The 23,066-nt window shown below is 37.4% G+C and overlaps 1 protein-coding gene across 5 annotated transcripts in view; it reads right to left on the bottom strand.

Annotated features, from left to right (window-relative positions):
- The window catches only part of Ntm (neurotrimin), a 409,338-nt gene that overhangs the window by 19,152 nt on the left and 367,120 nt on the right, over positions 1-23,066 (bottom strand). For all 5 annotated transcript variants that reach the window (XM_027945471.2, XM_027945467.2, XM_027945468.2 and 2 more), the window contains one exon: positions 796-930. In XM_027945471.2, the coding sequence (XP_027801272.1) occupies positions 796-930 (135 nt within the window). The remainder of the gene's footprint in view (positions 1-795; positions 931-23,066) is intronic.

Below are 23,066 nucleotides of genomic sequence, written 5' to 3'. Positions count from 1 at the left end.
TACCCCCACCCACCCAAGTATTGAATGGAAAGGATTCTTGTTGCTGGCTTGGTTCTTGGGTTTTGTTCTGCTATAAGATTTCCTGCAGCATAAACAATACGGTAAAACTTCAGAATGCCATAGGAAACTGAGTCAATCAATGTAAATTAAAAAAAAAAAAAAAGAACCCAGAGAAAAAAGACTGGTATACAAGTAGGGAATTTAAATAGTATCAATGTCAGAGAGAATTTGGATGGTTGACAAAGCAGAATGAGGTATGCACAGCAGTGACTCCCAAACTTTGCAGATCCTGAACCTCTATTATTAGTAAAAGTCAAATTTTTAGATACACATGTATGCAGGATTAGAGAATGTATCTGTTTGAATTTAAAATTTGAATGCATACCATGAATGTCAACATCTATAATTATAAAAGGATGATATCCATACATAGAAGGGGGTCTCACCACATTGTGTGAATAAGTTATGGGGAAACTTTGGTTCTCAAAATGCACTTATATAACTTACGCATTGAATGCCATTTGATTATCTCCCAGTCATGTCACATTTAGTTTTATATTAATATACTTTAAGGATTTTTGTGTGTGTGTGTGTGTGTGTGACACTATGACTTCTAGACTTGACACAAATGTCACTTTGGCCCTGTTGGTCTTGAAAGCAGAATGTGGAAAATGGTCCTGTATTCTTTTTCATCCTGAGTCAGCAGTTGATTCTGCTGAGTGGCTTGTTGTTGTGGCTGTGAAAGCAGGCCAGCTTCATGCACATGAAGGGTCGGGGACTGGCGAGACCACTTACAGTTCACGGTGACCTTTACTCTTCGCACCACTGGTGCAGCCACGTCATTGGAGGCGCTGCACTCATAGTCCCCAGACTGCTCCCGGGTAATGCCCTGAATTTCCAAGTATTCATCTTCACTCACAAAGCCAACAGCTGCAGAAGAAGCAGTGAGGTATAGTGAAATAGGAGGGAAAAAAAGACAAAAAGTATAAATTTAGAAAGAGAAGTATAAAATGGTTAAAATGGTCTGTAGAGAAGAGAATTGTGCCACTTGTCAGTTCAGATCCTTAGGAACTAAATAGATTCTCCTACTCCATCTTGCCTACCCCTTTCACCACCAACTTTTCCCTGGCTCCCCAGTGGACCTGCTAAAATGTTTGTGCTCCTAATTGAACTAAGTGTGGTGCCTAGATAACTAATGGTACTCTATAAGTAATTAATAATTTTGACATTACACTGCCTGGATATTATCAAGTGGTCCCATTCTGGGATCTGAGTGGGGCACTTTAACCCTTTCTAATCTCAAGGCATAATTTAGACTGAGTCTTGAATGTAGATCTGCTGCTGATTGCATTCCTGGGCATGAACTTATTAAAAATGCCACATTGGCAGACACACAACATGCACGCATGCACACACACACACACACCACAAAGACAGCAGAAATGCTAATGTGATAAATGTAACTTTGTTTTTAGATGAGACAATCAATTTATAGAAAAAAATCAATTTTATTCAATGTTGATCTGTTAGAGCTCTGGAGTATAAGATGCTAAAGACAAACCAACTGGGGGGCCATATTCTCGATTTCTAACCACAAGCAGAACTCAAAAAATAACACCTGGCTGTAAACCTCACTGTCACTTAATCTTCCCAAGATTAAATTTCTTTAGTGAGAAAAACTGTGAATAATAAGACCTTCTACATGCCCAACGCCATACCTGATGTTTAGCCAAGACCATTCAATTATAGGAAGACCAAGATATTGAAGCCTAGGGGACAGGTTCTAAAGTTCTCTCTCAGAGCCACATTAAACTAAGCTTCCTTGACAAAGGAAAATAAACAACAAAAATAACTGCTTACATTCTGGGATTATCCTCCCTTCTCAGTTAAATGAAGACAAGTAGTATACAGTTTCCTAAACCAGGATACTATTAAAAGGAAATTATTATCAGCAGGCTTAAGTTGGGATTGTCCCTACCAACTGAGAAACATTTTCTCAATATAATGTACCCAACACTCCTAATATTTTATGGAGTTATTTAGAGCAGTATATATATATATATATCATACATACATCTCTATATAGCATACATACATCTATTTATAACATTCATACACACACACATATATATATATAACATACATACATAACTATATAGCATATATACATCTATTTATAACATTCATACATATATATATATATATAACATACATACATCTATTTATAACATTCATATATATATATATAATGTATAAAAGAACTTTGAAACTTTCATGTGCTGCAAACCTGCTGATTTAGCTATTAATCCTATAATCATCTGGAAGTCCAGATTCAGGAAGACTGAAGTCATATTCATATGAACAGTTCCAGAAAGGTAACTAAAGAACATTTCTCTCTAGGTCATAAAACTCCATAAGGCCACATGTTTCTACTGAACCAGAGAATGAAACTGATAACTCAAAGAAATTAATATGATTCAAAGGGTGATATATGTGATATGTTAGTCATGATTGTATTTGTTCTATGACAGTGCTAAGATCATCATTCTGGTCAAGTCAAGAGTTACAACAACAATAGTAACAACAACAACAAAAATCTTGTAAAGAAGGGCCACTCTTTGTTCATTTCTGCTGCTGCTTCTTGGTCATGATAGTTCTGTGCTACCAGACAGTAACCAGTTCAACCTGAGCCATTTCCTCAGGTACTCTTATGCATTATGAAATATGTACACATCCACACACCCACACTCACTCACTCACACACACACACACACATATATATGTATATATATATATATATATATATATATATATATATGAGAGTTTTATATATATATATACACACACACATACATATATATAGATATAGACACATATATCTATATATAACATACATACATCTCTATATAGCATACATACATCTACATATAATATTCATATATATAATACATTCACTCCTTTATTACGTACAAAGGAAAAAAAAATAGTTCATGTCTGTTACAACAAGAAAAAAACATTAAATTCACAAGAAGAAACAGGATCATGTTAATTAGAAAACAGGAAAGTCTTGCACAGAGAGAGTCTTATACAGACAAACTCATGGACCCAGTTTATAAGAAGGTCTACTTGTCTCAGTGGGCTTTATTATTACTGTTTTATACACATCTTCAGGGGGAAAAGAATCCCGATTTGAGAAAGGGTGGAGGAAAGTAGGAGATGAGACTTACATGAGGAATCTGTGATTCCTCTTATGTTGCCTTTGTTTATTTCTCCCAACCACAGGCCTACATTTGTCAGATGGCTCATTGCACGAATGCTATAATTACTGAGCAGAGCATCTCGAAGTCCAGTGTCACACTTAATATTCCCATTAATTTTAAATGGTAGTCCTTGGTACATATGTGTGGCAATTGGTGTCATATTTTAATTAGGCTTGCCCTACACCATCTGAAATTAATAATAGCTCGAATTACCAGTGTAATTTATAAATTAACAGTGCTGCAGCATTAGGAAATAAATTAGCTCTGGACAGCTGTTTCTGGATGGAGCTCCAGTGTCACATCAGTGACTACAGAACCTCAGGTCTCCTGAGGGGCTGTGTCATACACCACCAAAGTAGAGAACAAAAAGGCATAGGTTCTATTGACCTCTATTCTTCTCTCCAACTGAAGTCCATATATCTTTTTTAATTCTGCCATCCAACTGTACTCTTGTGTGACCATACTGAGACAACCTTTGATCAGCTGGCTCTGTGGACATTCAAAAAGAAAAGCATCTTGGGAGGATAATGGAAAAAGCTAAAAGGCAAATACATAAATGTTAGTGTAATCAAAATGAAGATCTGGTCAAGTTTTTTTGTGGGAACATAGGCATATGAATGTGGATGTAAGTTCACCTATTCTTGCCAAGGGATCTTCTGTAAGGAGGGAAGTTGACTGAATGAAGACCTGAGGGAGACATATGGTCTCTACTGCTCCAGATGTCTGTTACTGAAAAGAGGGGATTTGCATTTAAGTTATCCTTCCAAAACCAATGAGACTTGATTTTACTATCCTATGTTCCCCAGACCAGTATAGAATTTCAGAGGAACCATGATGACTTCACTTCCCAACACTTCCTATGTGTAAACTTTTGTATGACATTTGGTGAGGCCTGTGAAAATGATTTATGCATATATTAAAGCACTTTATATATTTTATTTTTTGTTGTCATTATTTTCACCTTTCTCTTGGCATACTTTTTTTCTTCCACTAGAGGCAAATATGGCAAAGCCAGAGAGAAAGATGATCACTGTACCCACAGAAAGCTAAACTTTGATTCACCAGAAATGAGTCTGATATGTGAATTTTTAGAGATACTAAGAAGGTTTTCATCTAACAACCTATATACTCTGGCTATGAATTAGCTTTATCACTAGTATAAAGAACTTAAAAGATTATTTTAGGAAAAAATTTCAGCTGAGTACACTTTTTAAAATGCTGAAGTATTCTTGTTAAGAGACACAAGTGGAGAAGAGGCAAACCACTTGATAAAACCTAGTGAAAAGAAACCCTTCATGGTCAAGAGCATCTCATTTATAGGTCTGCTTCCTCTTCTTAAGAAAATGTATCCTTGGGTAGAAACGACACACTCATCTTCTTAAAATATCTCTTTCTTCATGTCACACCTCTTTAGAGGCTATAAATGGCTCCCACGGCCTTCCTATGTCCTGTACCATTAAACACAAACTCCACTGACTGGTTACCAAAGCTTTCCAAAAAGAAGCCCAGATTTACTCATCCAAATTCATCTTGCATTAGTTCTTTGAAGAACAGACTGTCATTGTAAAAAGCAAATAGATGGAATCAGACAAAGCCAATTCTTGGCCTTCTAGCTTCATGCTAGAAGTTACCTAATTCCCCTGCATCACTAATATTACACACCTTAAGTGTTGCTGTGGGAGACAACAGATGGACTATGGTGGGGAAAGTGAAAGGCACAGGGTAAGTTCTCTGCTGGTGTTAGCTACTACAGTCAATATTATTACCCCCAACACAATGCAATTCTCAAACCAAGTTATGCTACTTTTTGTCTTGAATAAATAAGATGATAGATTATTTTTATCATTATTTTTATTCCTTCTGTCTATCTAAGCAAAGAGAACCTATATTTCAAATTCCAACTTGACCATGGAATACTCTAATTTGGGATGAATTGTATCCCCACAAAAGATATACTTCACACTGAACCACAAGTAACTCAGACCACATCTGGAAAAAAAGTCTTTACAAAGCAATCAAGCTAAATGTGATAACAGGGTAGGCTTTAATCCTTAAAAAAGGAGCACAGACAGAAATACACAGAGGGAAGGCAGGGTGAAGACCCACAAGGTGAAGGCGGCCACATTTCTGGAGTGAGGCATGCACTAAGAGCTGCCAATGAACACCAAAAGCTAGAAGAGGCAGGAGACAGAGTTATCATAGTTCCCATGGTTGTTTGAGAAAGAATGGACCTCCTCATGTTTTGATTTCAGTCCCCATCACTTTAAGACAATACATTTTGATTGTTCTAAGGCAACTAGTTTTTTGTACAGTGTGATGGCAATTCTAATAACACTAATACAGTGTAAATACACTCCCTTTTAACTCTCAGTGTCTCTTAACATCCTGCACCCTTGTTGTGTGTTGAGTTCATGTAGTCTTTAAAAGCATACATGATTTTAAAGAGCTGAAAGGGGTATTATGGTTCTATAACTCCACAGTTGCTATGCTAGGACACAGTTATACTGAAGTGGAATTACCTATAATGGTTGTTTAAGCTACAGATTTCTAGGTTCCACTCATACTTAATAAACCGGAGTTCCCTGGGATGAGGAGTTTTCATAATCTTATCAGGAAATCGTCATTTGTTGTTAAGCTCAGAAATTAGTGATTTAGCTCAATTCCTTCTTTGTCACTTGGGAAGTAGATGTCTAGAAGAATCCAAGGTCAAAGGTCCCACTGGTGACAAGGCACACTGGGGTCCCTCCATGACTAAGCCACTGTTACTGCAACTGTAACTGTGGCTTCTAAGAGTTGTTTTTTTAAAAAAATATTTTAATTGATTTTTTAAAAATAAATGACAGCATTACAATTCATTTCAATTCATATTACACATATACAGCACAATTTTTCATATCTCTGGTTATATATAAAGTATGTTCACATCAATTCGTGTCTTCATACATGTACTTTGGATAAGATGTCCATCACATTCCACCATCCTTGCTAACCCCCTGCCCCCATCCCTTCCCCTCCAACCCCTCTGCCCTATCTAGAGTTTGTCTATTCCTCCCATGCTCCCCCTCCCTACCCCACTATGAATCAGCTTCCTTATATCAGAGAAAACATTCGGCATTTGCTTTTTTGGAATTGGCTAACTTCACTTAGCATTATCTTCTCCAATGCCATAATTTTATTCTCTTTTATTGCTAAGTAATATTCCATTGCGTATATATGCCACATTTTTTTTTTTTATCCATTCATCTACTAAAGGGCATCTTGGTTGGTTCCGCAGTTTTAGAGTTGTTTTGTGTGATACATTCTGATATTATCTTGCATGTGTATTTGAAGTTATTGGAAAATAGGAGCCAGATTTCAGACATCTCTGACTCTTAAGGCAGCAAAAAAAAAAAAAAAAAAAAAAAATACTGGTTTACATAATTTAAAACTTGTCAACTTTTTATTAATTCAGTGATTGACTGATAGACAAGATGAACAGGTTGAATTCAGTTAAAAAATATAAACAGAAATTCTGTATTGCTCACTAATCTTCACCTGGATCTATTTCTAAGACAATGTTGCTTCTGCTAACTGTCCTTAGCATAATATTTGTATTTCCTGACTTTAAAAATGCATCATCCCTATTAGTGTTCTAACAGAAAAGATTTTCTTTAAATGTGTGATTTTAAAAGGTTTATTGAGTGTTCAGTATAATTTATATTTAGTCTTGAGGCCAATTATTTCCTCAGGGGAATGCATCCTTAATTTAAAAATGTAGATCAATGATGAAGTATGATTTATCTAACAGAAATTTGTTTTACAGCCAACTTTTCAGGAACACAGCTATTTCATTAAGTGCAATATGACAACCAAAGCAGCTGAATGAAGCGAGCTGGATATGAAACCACACCTGTCCACAAATCCCTTCACGAGTTTCATATTGTCCAAAGTGTTGAGCTCAGTGGTTGACAATCAAAGCACAAAGAAAACCCCAAGTTTCTAAGTTCATAGATTGGGCAATAAAATTCTTTATAACTGAAAACAATAATAGCCACAATTATCATTTTTATCTCACCCAAGAATAAACTCGTCAGGAGAGCAGCTGTAGCAGTTGGAGAGGAGAGGACACAGCTGTTGCCTAGCTTAATATTTTTATGGCATATATACCAGCTGAGATAAAATCGATGGACCTCAGAAATTGAAAAAAAAAAAATAATACAGAATATAGAATCCTAGAATTCAAAGTTTCTAGAAATTAATTTTACAATTTAGCTAAAATACTGGTCCAGAACTAGGCCAGCACTACAACTACTGATTCTGCTCTTACTCTTTTTTTAAAAAAAATTTTTAAACTTGTAGATGGACACGATATCTTTATTTCATTCATTTAATTTTTTATGTGGTGCTGAGGATCAAACCCAGTGCCTCACACATGCTAGGCAAGCACTCTACCACTGAGCCACAACCCCAGGCCCTGCTTTTAATCTTAGTTGGCATCAAGATGCTCCTGCTTAGTCTAGACTGAGCTCCAAAGAAATTGCTGTTTACAGGACAGGTCTCTGATGCCCCTCCCAGTGTCTTCATGGTAACTGAGGAACACATATGGTTTGGCATTTAAACTGAGGGAAGACATAGTTTTGTTCAGTTAATGGGAGATAAGGTATCCCAAAGCCACTTGGTAGAGGAATGATTAGTGCTTCTATTCCTGCAAGGAGGTCTTATTTTTATGGTCAGATGAAGAAAGTACTTAGGGCCAGAAATTAAAGATGTTTTCAAGGAAGACTAGAGGCTGATGGTGTTCCTGTGGATCCATGGTCAACATTTGCCAATTATGGGGAAAGGATTTCCTCATTCTACACCACATGAGGGCTTAGTGCTGTCCTGAAACCCTGGTTGCTTAGACTAAGACCCTTCAAATAGAGCCACAGTGAGGTGACATCATTGCAATCCATGTGTCACTGGGATGGATGGTGCAAAGGAAACTGGGGCTGTACATAGTCCCGTTAGCAGTATCTGCTACATCAGGCCAAAACTACTGATGTTAAAACATGTTTGTATGGCATGATTTTTTAAAGTATTTAATTTTTAGTTGTAGTTGGACACAACACCTTTATTTTTTATTTATTTATTTTTATGTGGTGCTCAGGATTGAACCCGGGGTCTCCCACGTGCTAGGCAAGTGCTCTACCCCTGAGCCACAACCTCAGCCCTGTATAGCATGATATTAATTTGAATAATTGACACAGAATCTGAGGGTCTGATGTTAGGTTGGCACAAAATGATTGAATAGGTAAGAAAGAGAGTACATTCACTTCTCCAGGCTGTAATGTTGGGTAGCCATGGGTTCCAATTCCTGCACCTTGGGCCTTATGACTGTACCAGATGATAACTTACTTCTGTCTGCTTCAGATTCCTCTTCTGTAAAATGGGAACATCATGCTACATTTCAGGATTATTGCAAGCATTAAGTGAGCAAATAAGCATGAAATACTTAGAGCATAGTAAGCCCTTAATAAATAGTAGCTATTTTGAACTGAAGTCTAAACTAAGTTTGAGTACATTTTAATATACAAGATCCTTGATACAAGAAAATCTCAACTCAGAAATGAAAGGATAATCATATCTCTGCTTTGCCAGTAGGAACTTAATAATAATAAACTTTACAAAGGATTATTCATATATCCTTTAATTAGAAAGCTGTACTCCCTTCACTTAAAATAGGATTTGACTTACAAGAAATACTATTTCTCAGGATCACTTCTTCTAAAAAGACAAAAAAAGTGACTATAGTTGAATAACCCAGGTAAGACCTGAAGAGGACTTGAGAAATGTCTCTAATTACATAACTAAAAATAAAAGGTTATAAATATCATACAAATGTGCTCACACACACACATGCACACATATTTATCACTGAGTTTCCTTTAGATGCAGATAGCAAAGCTAGCAAAAAGAGGAATTGGATGATCTTTCTAAGAATGGAGAATTTTAAAAGCTATCTTTCATAGAAAAATTTCTGCAGGGATCAAATATATTTCTACCTGTTGTAAACTGAAGTACAGGCCAGAAATAGTTGATGTGAAAATTACTTTTGACATTAAACCTACGGGACATCTTTGGGAAAGGAGGCAGGTTGAATTGTTCTAGATGACTGGGTCCAGCCTATAAGAAGAATCTTTTAAAACAGGTTAGTGTGGGTTATCAGTGCGGCAGCAGCTAATGTCACACAGTGTATATGTTGCAATATCCCCATGGCACTTCATACTTGCTACTCTCAGCTTTCTATTTTTCTTATTCCTGGGAAATTTATCTCATCATTTCCTTCAGAATCATTTCTGTTGGATACATAAGCATTGCTGGTTGCTAAGCCCCTCCATTCTGTCAGAGCTCCTTTTGCACCATGTCCTGAATGCAATGAAATATTCCCCAAACAACCTCAGTGTTCACTAGACCCACTGCTAAAGATAGAAATGCAAACTGAGAATTTCAAAATTAATCTGTTAACCTGATTCCATCATAAAGCAATAAATATAGATTCAATAAAAAAAAAATACTTACAAAAACTAATGCCAACTATAAATTATGTGTGGGGTATGTGTTCCTCTCAGCAAAATGTTTAGCATAGATCCTAGTATATATTAAAAACTCATTTGATAGTAGAACTGAATATATGTATATGTTTGAATATGTATGAATGTGCATATATAAAATGTAATATTTTATAGGTATAGAGAAGGAAAAAATTCCCTTAATATATTTGCTGAGAACTTTTCAGGGAACATAGTTAGCTTCATATTAAAAGAAGTTGTAGCCCACCACGTAGTTATGTCAATGAATTCTCTGTATTTCACAGAGCCAGGTCATGTGCATTTCTTCAGCCAGTCTCTTCCCTGAATAACATGACCCTGGTTTACTTGTAGATTCAACTTCAGATGCCGCTCAGCCCTGAGAGCTGGGTGCTCTTCCTCTTTGGGCCTTCTTCGGGGGCCTATCTGCTTAGTTGTGCATGTAGACCTTCTATTACGGGGAACGATATCAAAGTCAGAAAGCACACAGCTGGGTGTTTAAGAGTTCACAGCTTGATGTCTGGAACCTGGGTATTTGTAGTAGTGCAGCTGATGGCTGCTAAAAAAAAAAAAAAAATTAAATAAATAAATAAATAAATAAATAAATCAGCTTTTGATTTGTAAACTCAGCCAATTTGATCTGAAAGACATTGATAGGGGATAAATATAGAACTCCACAGTGTCACATTACCTCAGACTCTTGGTGTTTGATTTTCCTTTTTCTAAGTCTCTGGAGATATAAGCTAGGCTTGAGTGCTGAGAAATGTGAAGAATTGAATTGCTTTGGAATTGCTTGCCTAGATTCATTTAAGAAAATTCTATTTATTTAAGAGGTTTCTAATGGGTTAATGCAGTAACTCCTGTGTTTTTGATCCTATATAGGACAATGAACATAAAGGGTTAAGGTCTTCCTGGGTAGATGGTGCACATGCTCAGATAAGAGATCCACAGACAGCAACTACCTCAAACACTTGACTCACACCACCGTTGGGAAGCAGACTGTACCCAGTCCATAATTTAGCCATTAAGGTTCTTTGAAGAGTGAGATTCTTAACCTGAGAATCATTGAACTCAAACACTAGGGGTTTTGTACCTCTGGAAATAATTTTTTTGTGTGTATGCATGTATGTGTGTGTACATGTGTGATTGGGCTTTCCCTAAGTTGGAGCGATTCTATGTCTACTTAAAAGAGTTCTGAAAGCAGCCTAGGATACAACATAATCAACATCAACATTGCTAAGGTCTTTTGGATCCCACCTATCAGTGACTCAGAACTAAATCTGTATCAACACACACCTTCACAAGAAAAAAAGAAAGTCCTCAAAATACAGCCAGTGAGAGGTAGAAGAACATAACACACCTATAGTTTATATATTTTGCAGAGTGTGGGAAGTGAAGGAACTTAGGCATAATCCTTCTATGATTTGACATGCTGATCTGGGGACTTCATTTTTTTTGCTTAAAGTGGCAATTCCTTTTCACCAAAGCTTAGGTTGAAATGCTTAGAATATGTAAGCCTCTGCCATGCCCTTGGGAGCCCACTTCCAATGGGTGACGAACCAGGGGCCCTTTGTACATTTTCAAGAGAAGCAAAGCAAGGGTTTTCCTTGGCAATTAGCATTCTCAAAAACAGAGCAGAATGCAAACTATCCTTATGAATACCAATTTTTGGTGCATTCCATTTTATGCGAATCAAGCAAAACTCAATGATATGGTTGCCACTTTGGGAAGGCAGAGAGTACAAATCTGAGATGGGGTAAAATCATAATTAAGATAACATAATAAGTAAATTCAATCAGGTTCTGAAAAAATTATGAGGTACTGACATGACTCCTCACCCGCCACACAACCAAGCCACAAATCTCAATCAAGAAGTGATGGTGGAACCGCCCAGTGGTGGTCCTGGCTGGCTGTATACAGACAGTGAGAACTGTCTGTGACTGCATGAAGCCTTTTATGCTGGTGGGGGCAGAAGCGTGGAGAAAGGGTGAACCTACCTGTCACCTGTGGCGGCCTGGCCAGGGCCCAATGCAGATGCAGGCTCTAGAACCTTGTGTATCCAATCAGAAGACTTCAACTTCCTCCTTCCCAAAGGAGCACAGGAGAATAAGTGGGGCAGACCAAAATGGGGTTACAGGGATAGCCAATAGCATTGGTACTTTTCCATACCCTGATTAGCATATATTTAGGCCAATAACATTGATCCAAGTGTTATATATACTACTAGACTAGCAAACTAAAATGGCAACCCCTATTGGGAACTTCTCTTTCCCTTGCAGTAGTTCTGTTTCTATTCTCCTCATTTAAATAAATCCTACTCCTATCATTCTTTCTTTCCATTATCCTGTGAATTTTATTCTTTGGATTTGTGAGACAAGAACCTGGAAAGAAGTTGGCAGTGAGCTGCATGGTCTGTTGTAACAATGGAGAGCATAGCCTATCATTTAGATCTGCAAAATTGAGAGGTGCAACATGCCACTCAATAGAGGAGAAGAATCTAGATTTGTCAGCTGGGACCCTTGGAGTTGACCCCAGTAGGTATCCCCTACTGTGATTAGCTGCTAACACCAAAATAAGCATTTTTGGCTGCAGAGACCTACAGATTGCACAGGACCCATCCACTAACAGAAGGAGAGAATCAAGTTTCATATCAAAATCCAGTTTTAGTACTATTAATACTACAGATAGAAATACAATCTGTGCATTTGCAATTGGCTCATGTTATGGTTTAGATATGAGGTGTCCTATAAAACCTCGTGTGTGAGACAATGCAAGAAAGCTTAGAAATAAAATGATTAGGTTAGGAAAGACTTCACCCAATCAGTGCATTAATCCACTATTATCTATGGGCTGGTAGGATGTGGCTGGAGGAGGTGAGTGGATGGGCCATGCCCTTTGGGTTTCTATTTTGTCTGTAGAGATGGAAGCTCTACCTCCCCACACGTTGCTCTGCTTCCTGATTGGCATATCCTGATTCATTTTTGTTGACCACACTCTTCCATCAAGATGTTCTGCCTCACCTCAGTCCCCAAGGAATGGAGCTAGCCACCTATAGACTGAGACCTCTAAAACTGTGAGCTCCCAAATAAACTTTTTATTGTCTAAAATTGTTCTTGTCAGGTCTTTTGGTTGAAGCAATAAGAAAGCTGACTAAAGCACAGAGAAAGATTGCATATTTGTCCATGTATATAAAGGAATATCTACAGAAACCACACAGAAAGATCCACAGAAAAACAGAAAACCTATTGGAGCAAAATCATTAGAGTCTGAAGAGTAAAGGAGACATGGCTGAAAACCTTTGTATTTGTCATGTGTAATTATAGCCTTTGATTATGAAAGAATAAATATTTGCAAATAGTTCTCAAAATCTATCTGCCAATATAGCTCCTTTATACTAAATTATATTGCTTAAAACATGTGCACAGATCCTGCCCATTTGTCTGTAAATTCTTCACCTCTTCATTATGATTTCCACTATAAAAAGGTGAAATCTTCAACCATGCAAATCTATAAGAAAGAAGATGTGTGGAATGGAAAAGAACTGATTTACTCTTTCATTGGATATGCTCCTAATTGTATCCATATATTTCTTTTGTTTCAGGTAAAATCTGACCCATACACTCCTGGATCCTGGGTAGAATTCAATATATTAAGACAACACAAGCACAATGTTCCTGAATCCTGATTGTTGTTGTTTCTCTTATAAATCAGGTAACCTTGAGGAAGTTATTGAACCTCAGTTCCCTCCTTAGTAAAGTGTAGGTACTCTTTTATTACTCAGAGGTTGGGTTTAAGAATTTTATGAGAGTACTTGTGCATAGAAGAGTGATTGACACATGGGAGATAGCCAATGTTAGAGAAAACAAATCACAGAAAAAGTCTGGGGTACTCAACCCTAAATAATGGCAGCTCATGAGATTCTTTCTCTACTATTTCTATACACTCTTTCCAGTTCATCTGTGCTTTAAATCTCATCCCTACATTGGAAAAAAATCAGCTATGCTTATGATTTTACATCTGTATTACCATCTAAGGAGATGCTAATGAAATCCAGGCTCATGGGAATGCCTCATCTCTGTGTTCCCCAGACACTGCAGACTGAGCTTATCCTGCTCCCAAATCTGCTCTGGGCCCTGTGTCAGCTAATCTCTGTTGGCTGTAATGCCAACTTCCCATCCTCCTCAGGTAAAATTGAGTCACATTTGTTTGCTGTCTTTCTGTTACTGCCCACCATCAATCAACAGATCCTATTGCTCCTAAATCTTTAAGAGCTTTCCAGTCTGTTTGCTTCTTTTCCTCATATTTATTACTTTCTTAATTCAAGCCCTTATCAACTACTCTGGATTTTTTTCTCTTATTTTTATTTTTTATTTTTTTGATGCCAAAGATTGAACCCAGGTCCCCTCAATCATTGAGCCACAACCCCAGATCCCATCCTCTTTTTTTTTTTTTTTTTAATTTAGAGGTCGTTCCTAAGTTGCTGTGGCTTATGGCTGGCTTTGAACCTGAAATACTCCTGCATTAGCCTCCCGAGACCCTGGGTATAAAGGTGTAATGCCACCATGCCTGGACTACCCTGGATTTTTATGATATTCTCTTCGCAGATATTCATGCCTTTAATTTTTACTATTGCCAAAATAATTTCCCAAACTAAGAATCAGCTTCACCTCTAAACACTTTTACCATTCCACATAGCTCCTTGACATGATATGTGAAGATTCCTGTGGACTGGCTCTTTTCTACCTCTTCAGATTGTACATACCAATTCTTTTCTCCCCAGACCCACTGGATACACCCAAAAAGATCAAAAATATTAGGCAGTTTATTTAACCATATCTTTGACTTGTCTCCTTTTTCTGGAAACTAATCCTCTGTTTGTTCACTTCAAATGCTTGTGCAGCTATGCAGCTCTCAAAACTGTCTTAGACATGAATGCTCTAACCCTTTCTTGACCCTCAAACTTTTTCAATCCTCTACACTGTTTTTATTTTTATTTTTTTCTTCCTAGTGATGTGTTGTTGTGGACTCTAAGTTCCAAAAGAAAAGTGAATCCTTTATTTATCCCTTCATCTACAGTATCTACCCGAGTGCTTAACACATAGAAGGTACCAAATGATCACAGGACCAAGGACTGAATGAAGGAAAAGCTGAATATATTTTTGATAACTGTGGTACATACCGTAATGAACTACTTAGAAACAAACAAACAACAACAACAACAAAAAATAGCAGATATCTAATGTTTAAGATCTTTCTTTTCGTTATTTGTGTGTATGTATAATTAAATTCTGGGCACATAATGAGACTTCTCAAAATCTCCTAAGGTTAAGGATTTCATTTCACATTTCCTAAGGGGGACTAAAAGAGCCTACCTCAAACCAGGCCTGAAGTGAACAAGAAAAGAACCAGGTTTGGCTATTTCCACAAATATCCTTAGTTAAAAGCTCTTGCGGCTAACATCCCTGCTTCCTCTGGATGAGTTAGGATTCAGCATGCTCTAATCAGAAGTGTCTAGGACAGCTTTCCTATGTCATCATCAATCCTGTTGAATTTTTTCCAAGTAGAATCAGCTTGGTGATTCAGCCTTGTCTATCTGTAATTAGTAGGGGAATGATTGCGGAATGTGATTAGGCTCTTTACCTTCCTGGGACAGGCAGAGGAAAAAGTGCTGCCATCAACACAAAAACAAGCCACTGCAGAAGAAGGAGCAACCTCTGCAGTGGAAACACTAACCACATGCAAAAGAAAGAACAGCTCTGTATGAGGAATTGAAGCTGGCCTTGAGGGAGGCAGTTTCACACAACTGTTTCCAATGAGAAAGCACTCAATTCTCAGCTGAGAAGGGCAATGCCAAGCATAGTGTCAGTTCCATCCTGTGGGCTCCTCATCAACCTGTTTCAAGATGTTTGGAACCTACAGTGCACAAAGAGATCAAGCAAATACCATTCATCTGCTCTCATGCATCTGCTCACGTGACTTTCCTGTCCCTCCTTCCTTCTCTAGGTCTGGGGGGTTGTGCAGACCTCTGAGAATACAAGGTAATTCCCACCTCCCCCATCCTCAATTGTTACATTTAAATTGCACTAATGCCCATTCCTTAAATCTTCTTCAAACCTAGAAACTCTCTTCCTTTCCAATAATTTCAAGAGATAAAATAATTTCAAGAGCATTTTACTTGATAGGCACCCACATTTTTAATGGTCCTTAAAATGACAAAACTTAACAATTTTACTGATGAATCTCAAGTTATTTTAAAATTTCTGTTCTAACTCTCGACTTCAGCAAACCAATTGCCACAATTAGGACTTGACTGGCACCTTCCATGCTGTAATTGACGGTGGACAGTAGCTCATAAACCAATAAATGGAGTCAGCAGCAGGGAAGAGAGCGGATGGGGGCAGGGGGAGGGAGGTGGGGACAGAATGAGAGTCAGTAAGCAGAAACAGCTGATAAAATTACATATTGGGTAAGATTTTCATCACTAATTGACCACAACATCTGACATCTAGAAAAGAACTTAAAGAAGGAAAGGTTTATTTTGTCAGAGGTTGCAGGATTGGATGACTGGCTCTATTACTCTTTGCCTGAGGTAAGGCAGAGCATCAAGGCAAAAGGAAAGGATGTCTGAGAAAAGCTGCTATCCTAAGTTCTGGGAATCAGGGTGGTGGGAGAGAGGGAGAGGGAGAAGAAGAAGAGGAGAAAAAAAAAGGGAGAAGGAGGAAAAAGAGACAAGCACCAGGAAGAAGATAATGGTCCATAAGAGCATGCCTCCAATGTGACCTACTTCTTCCAACCATGCCCCACCTGCCTACAATTTCCATTACTTCCCAGTAGTCCATTCAGCTATCAATGAATTTATCCATCAATGAGTTCTGAACCCCTGTTATCTAATCACTTTCCCAGAACTCCACCTCAAGTTTCAACACATGAGCTCTGGATCTGGGTACAGTTGAAAACTGAAAGCCATTGCCACTCCTCTGGGAGTACTTAGCCTTGATCACTCTTTTGTATAAGGCCTGGAAGAAGAGTTTGCCTGAACATAGCTATAGCATCTTCTAATGCTCTGAAGGCCTTAGCATGGGACTGAGTAACCACTCTTTTCTCAGTGATTTATTTTCTTAAATAGGGTCAGCAAACTTTTTCTGTAAAAGACCAAATAGTAAATATCTCACATTTTGCAGATCATGCATCCCCTGTAGAAAATATTGAACTCTTCCCAAATCACACCATAACAGATAAAGAAAACACAAAAGTGAGTATGGCTGCATTACAATAAAGCTTTATTCAAAGACAATTAAATTTCAATTTGAGATTCTTTATATATATATAAAATAAAATAGCAGTTGACTTTCAGTAACCACTGGTCATTGATTCTAGACCTCCTGAGAATCACAAAATCCATGGATACGTAGTCTTATAAAAAAGTGGCATAGTATTTGCATAAAACCTATGCATGTTCTCCTGTATAATTACTTTTTCTCTAGATTACTTATAATTCTTTATGCACTGTAAATGCTACACAAATAGTTCTTAGACTATATTGTTTAAAGAAGAATAACAGAAAGTAGTTTGTTCTGTACATGATCCATACAGATGAATTTTGTCTTTGTTTTTTGCTAATATTTTTGATTGTGGATAGTTGAGTCCATGGATGCAGGACATGCTAGTATGGAGGGCCAACTATATTGTTCTTTTGATTAATACTCAACTATTCAAAAAACCTAAGCAATATTCTTAGCTTGCAGGTTGGCAGGTTGTACAAAAACAGTGTGTGGGCTGATCATGGCTTATGGGCTTTAGTTTGCTGAGACCTGCTCTGGAAGTCTCAATTTCCCTGGTCACTGCCTGCTTCCCTTAGTCTTATATCACATGTTGCCCTTTCTATGACCAAGTGCCACAATTTTCCTCCCCTTCCCCAGCCCTTCTATTCTGCACTCTAGGACCTTGACTGCATAATGGGGGGTCCCAGTTCTTGGGGAGATACTCTCCACCTAACTGTGAGGCCGAGTCTGGGAGCATGGGTATCCTTATAGACTGGCTACTGATTTTCAAATAACACAGATATTTTATTTCCCGGATCTTTGCTCTACAACAAAACTTGTGAAAGACACTTTTTAAAAATGCTGCTGTTTTAAGGCTAATGCTTTCTAAATAACTAAACAGCACTCCTTCTTCCACCTTAACGGCTGTTCTCCACTCAACTGGTCACTCCTTCCTGTGATGGTTAATCAGGAATGTCAATCTAATTGAATTGAGAGATGCCTAGGAAATTTCTAAGTTTAAGATACATCTGGTTGTGTCTATGGGGTATTTACAGAGACAATTGGTATGTGGAATGGCAAACTAAAAGGTGAGACCTGGCTGGATTTGGGGCAGCATGGTCCAATAGTCTGAAGGCTGAATGGAACAAAAGCAGAAAAAGGAGGAAGCTGCCGAAGATACAAGGTTGAAACTACTTGAGCAGGAGTATCTACTGCTGGTGCCATCAACCATGGACATAGGACTCAAGCTCCTTCATTTTTCCAAAATGGACTTTCACCAGCAATTCTATAGGGGAGTTTCTAAGCTTTCAGCCTCAGACTGGGGCTGTATCATTGGTCTCTCTTGTTCTCAGGCTCAGACTTGTTGGTTTGAGCAGCTACATTTGCTCAGTGAAGTGATAGGAAACAAATATTTTACTTTTCATGGAGAACTCATATGCACTGACCCAACACTTTTCAGTCTTATTTTTACTTTAATCTCCTTCTGATAAACCTGAGATTTTCAACCCATTATTGCAATTTCTTATTGTAATACCCTTAACTCTCACACTTTTATTCCTGTGTACCTTCCTCCTATCAAAAAGCCAACCCCTCATTTTTTTTCCTATGCATTCCTTCCCTTCTCACCTTTTCAGTTACTTCACTCCATCAGTTACTTTGGCTTTCTCCTACACTGTCACCAGCTTTTATTGTACTGGATCGTTTCCATGGACGTTTTCTCATGTTTTAACTGTCTGTCTTTACACCACTGTTTCCCAGTGACCCCACTTTTCACAGCCTCTTTGCACAGCCAAGCTTCTTGAAATGATGGTCCAAATGTGCTATCTCAAATTCCTCACCTTATATTCATGCTTCAACCAGTCCAATGTAACTTCTGTTCACACCTCTCTGCTGAACCTATCCATACCAAGGTCATAGGATGACTGCCAAGTTTTCAAATTCGTTGCACACTCTTTAGTATTTTCTTAAGAGACTTCTCAGCAGCAATTTACAAGGTTGACACTGACTCCTTCAAATGATCTTCTCTTGGCTTCTAAAATGTCCTAATCTCTCCTAATTGTCATTTGACTTTATGGTTGCTCTTTCAAGATCTCCTTTCATGGCTTCTGTTGTGTATGACCTTTATGTATTAGGAATCTTCAGAAATAAATCCTAGGCATTCTTTTTTTCTTTTCTTTGTTTAATCATTTCCCAGACAGTATTATTTGTTCTGTGGTTTGGGGCATCTAGGTATATAGCAATGATGCTTAAATTTACATCTTTCATATATTTCTCTTCTGTGAACCCCATGCTTATGTATACAATGGCTGACATAACATAATAACTTGGATGCCTCACATGGCATCACAATTTTGATATGTCCAACAACGAGATTGTGAGTTTCCTCTTCTATTTTTCTCTTGTTAATAATGGCACCTTATTAAACATATAATGTTCAATATTGCAAAAGTGACTCTCAATATTCTCTGACTCCAAATTCATTGGCAAGTATTATGGATTCTACCCTTAAGATGGGTTCTGATTCTATCCTCTTTTTTTTTCATTTCAATCTACATTAACTTGTATTTCAGGAACCATTGAAGTAATATTTTAAGCTTTCTAATTTAGAAAACATGTTTACATATATGTTTTTTTTTTCAATGATATTAAGCAAGTATTGACATTGGATCTAGGCATGCCAGATGCAGCATAAGTCTCTAAATAGCTCATTATGACCTGGTATCTCTTTATGTCTTTATAACTTTTCCTCATATTTGTCCATACTTGATTTAAGTACAACTGAAACAGCTTACAATTCCTGAAGAATGTCGTTGGATCTTTTATCATTGATTGCTCATACCTGGAAACATCTTTTATTTCTTTCAGGTCAGAGCTTATATTCATTCCTTATAATAATCCTTCCTTAATGATTATAGGCTCCCAAGGATAACACCCAGCCCTCCCAATTCACCATACCTTCTAACTGCTTGGAGTTTGTATTTATATTTGCATTTACTATATTATACTAAAATGGTATGGTTGCTTCTCTCTTTTTCCCATCAGACTAAAGGTCCCTTAAATAACATTTCTGTGTCTGAGGCATATAATCATATACACTATATAATTGACTGTGAATAATAAGTAAATAAAAGTAAAGGGGATATAAATTTAGTTTACTAGTCTAACATTATTTTTTGTCTATATTTTTATGGACAGAAATCTATTCGATACCAAAACACATATTCAGAGCCCTAAAATGAAGGATACCATCCTTGTTAAATTCATGATACCCGTACCTGACATTGGAGTTGCATGTATTACTACATTTCTGTACTGAGAAACTCACTACAGGTCCCAGTTTTCCTGTATCTGTGTGTGGTTTATCAAGGACAGGGGAGAGGGAGTTGTCTGCTCACTGACAATACAGAAAACTGAGTGTGCACATATTACTCAAAAGAACTTGACATTTAGGACTTGCAGTCACACTTACAATGGAGTAAGCACCTTCTATCGTACCTCCCATTCATTACAATTGGACAAAATACATAAAGAAATTATGTGAAAAGCCAGTGAAAGCAGTCTAATAAGGGTAATAAGCAGTCTAAAAATAAGAGTAATAAAAACTCGAAGAAAGAACAAGATAATGGTAAGTTTACTGTGATGTTTTTCTCTTACCTTTCCTGGCTTACATTCTGATAGGACAGAATCTTGAAATAGTACAAGTTCAAAGATAAACTATCTTTTTGATTTTAGAATGCAACAACTACAAAGAGAGAAATTCTCAACACAACTAGAAGCTACAAACAAGATATAAACAACAACAACAACAACAAAAAAAACCCCATATAACTGAAATTTAGATATTAACTGAGTGGGTATAGTGGAGCAGAGATGACAGAGTAAAGAGAGAGTGCACTTGTAGAAAAACAAAGTATTCAACCTGAACAACAGAGGTTAAGAGAAGGGAAAGGACCTGATTATAAAGGAGTAGCAGAATAAGTGTTTTGGGGTAATGAAATTGTTGTGTATTCTCTTCAGTTCTAGTGATGATGGCTAAACGAATCTATGCGTGCATTAAAACGTGCATAGAAATAAGCTAAGTTTAGTAGCTAACAGTGTATGGTACACCATTGGTGCCAAATAAATTGTATTTTATATGTCAGAATCTTGGATTTTCCCAAGTTTCACAGCTTCTTAAGGTCTACTTGTCCTTTAAGTTTAAATAAATCTTCTCAATCTTCTGTGTACTGAGAAACTCTCTTTTCCTTCCAAGACTTTGGGGATTCTTGGTTAGTTCACATCCATCTTGGCTTCCGTGGCTCTTGGTTTGATATTCTGCTAGGAATCCTTCTCCATTCTGTGCTTTGTGTGTTTCCAGGCTTCCTATCTCCAAACTGGTTGATAAAAAAATCCACTTCCATTCCCAGAGTAACACTAACTACAGATTCTATATACAGTGTGCAATGGTAGAAAGATTTTGTCAAAAGAGGAGATTATATTTACGAAAGCACACATAGCACCTAAAATTTTAGTCTTATCCATTCTTGTCTCCAGGGACAATATTGTCCCATTCACTCCCATAAATGTTTATTGAATGAAGAGCCCCAATTATTCCTCAACTTTATTCTCAATAGATACACACACATCAATCACACCCTAAACATGTCATGTGTTTCTTTATGTATACCCATGTATTCTATTTGAACATGAAAACATACTGCAAATTGTGAGCTCATAGAATTATAAGCTAATCTGAGACACACTCACATGCATGCTCACACATGCACATATGTTAACACATTATTCCTTTCTCTATTTAACAGAATACTTAGATTTGTAATTTATTTCAAGTTTAAATCAATTTTCAGATATTCTATATTGGGAAAAATTATGGAGTCACAATCCCCGATTCATTTGCACTTTACTTCATGAAATCGCATTCGTTAGGGATTTTTCAGTTTCCCAGATTTCTTTGCAAAGTCTTTTTTAGTACTTTTTTCCCCATATAAACCAAAAAACAAATTTTCCCTCAAAAATTCACAGAACTTCAACCCCAAATGACTTGATACAAACACAGCTCAAGGGTCCTAGGCTCAGTCACATGCACACTCAGGGTGATACACAGGCTCAGTGCTGGCTAAAAGAATGATCCTTTCAAATTATTAGGGGAAAATGAACCCAAACAGAATATCTGGATCATGAGCTCAATGTTCCTTCACTATTCATTCAAAATGTGTTGAATATAAGCATTTGTAAAACATAGCATACTTCACTTAACAAAATCACAATTCTGATTACAACTGTCATTATTTCACCATTATTTGTGCAAGAGCTCTGCACCTAACAGGGGAGCCTTGCCTAAAGGGTTTAAAAGCTGGTTAGACAGATCTGACAAGGATAAATGATCTATGAGCACTGGATGGCATATTCTGTGTCATTGACAGCCTGAGGGGTCTCAAATGGTCCAGAGAATATTTTTAAAAATAAATACATGCTAAGGAGGAAGAGAAAGGAGGAAGTCCTGGTTCATGGATCTGAGAAAGGAGTTCCTATGGTTGAGTTGTTTGAAGAGTAAGGACCCATCACAAAAGAAGAAAAACATCTCAGAATGTTCAATTGGAAGAGGCATGGGGACAGAATGAATAGTCTGGATTCTCCAGAAGCCCAAGATCAATGACAGAGCTTTCTAAACTCAATGAATCTTTCTAATTTGGCTTCTCAGAGGAGACACTATAGAGATTGTGGTCAGGTGGATTCAACAGTGGGTAGGACTACCCTACTACACATTGGTGGTGTTTAGCATCCATTTCCACTGGAGATTAGTAGAGTCTACCAGTCATTCTGATAACCAAAAGTGCTCTCATGCATATTCAGATATTCCCTAGTAATGGTGCCCAGTGTGAATCACTGAGTATGAAGCCTCTTCCTATGCAAGGATGGAGTACATAAAGCTCTAGTACAACACCAGAGAGTCAAGAACAAGTTGAACCAAATTGCTGGTGCAGAAGATTTGGAATGTG

This window comes from Marmota flaviventris, chromosome 9 (genome assembly GCF_047511675.1).
Source record: "Marmota flaviventris isolate mMarFla1 chromosome 9, mMarFla1.hap1, whole genome shotgun sequence".
NCBI lineage: Eukaryota > Metazoa > Chordata > Mammalia > Rodentia > Sciuridae > Marmota > Marmota flaviventris.
The sequence above is the reverse complement of the archived record's forward strand: the minus strand, read 5'-3'. Positions and strand labels throughout refer to the sequence as shown.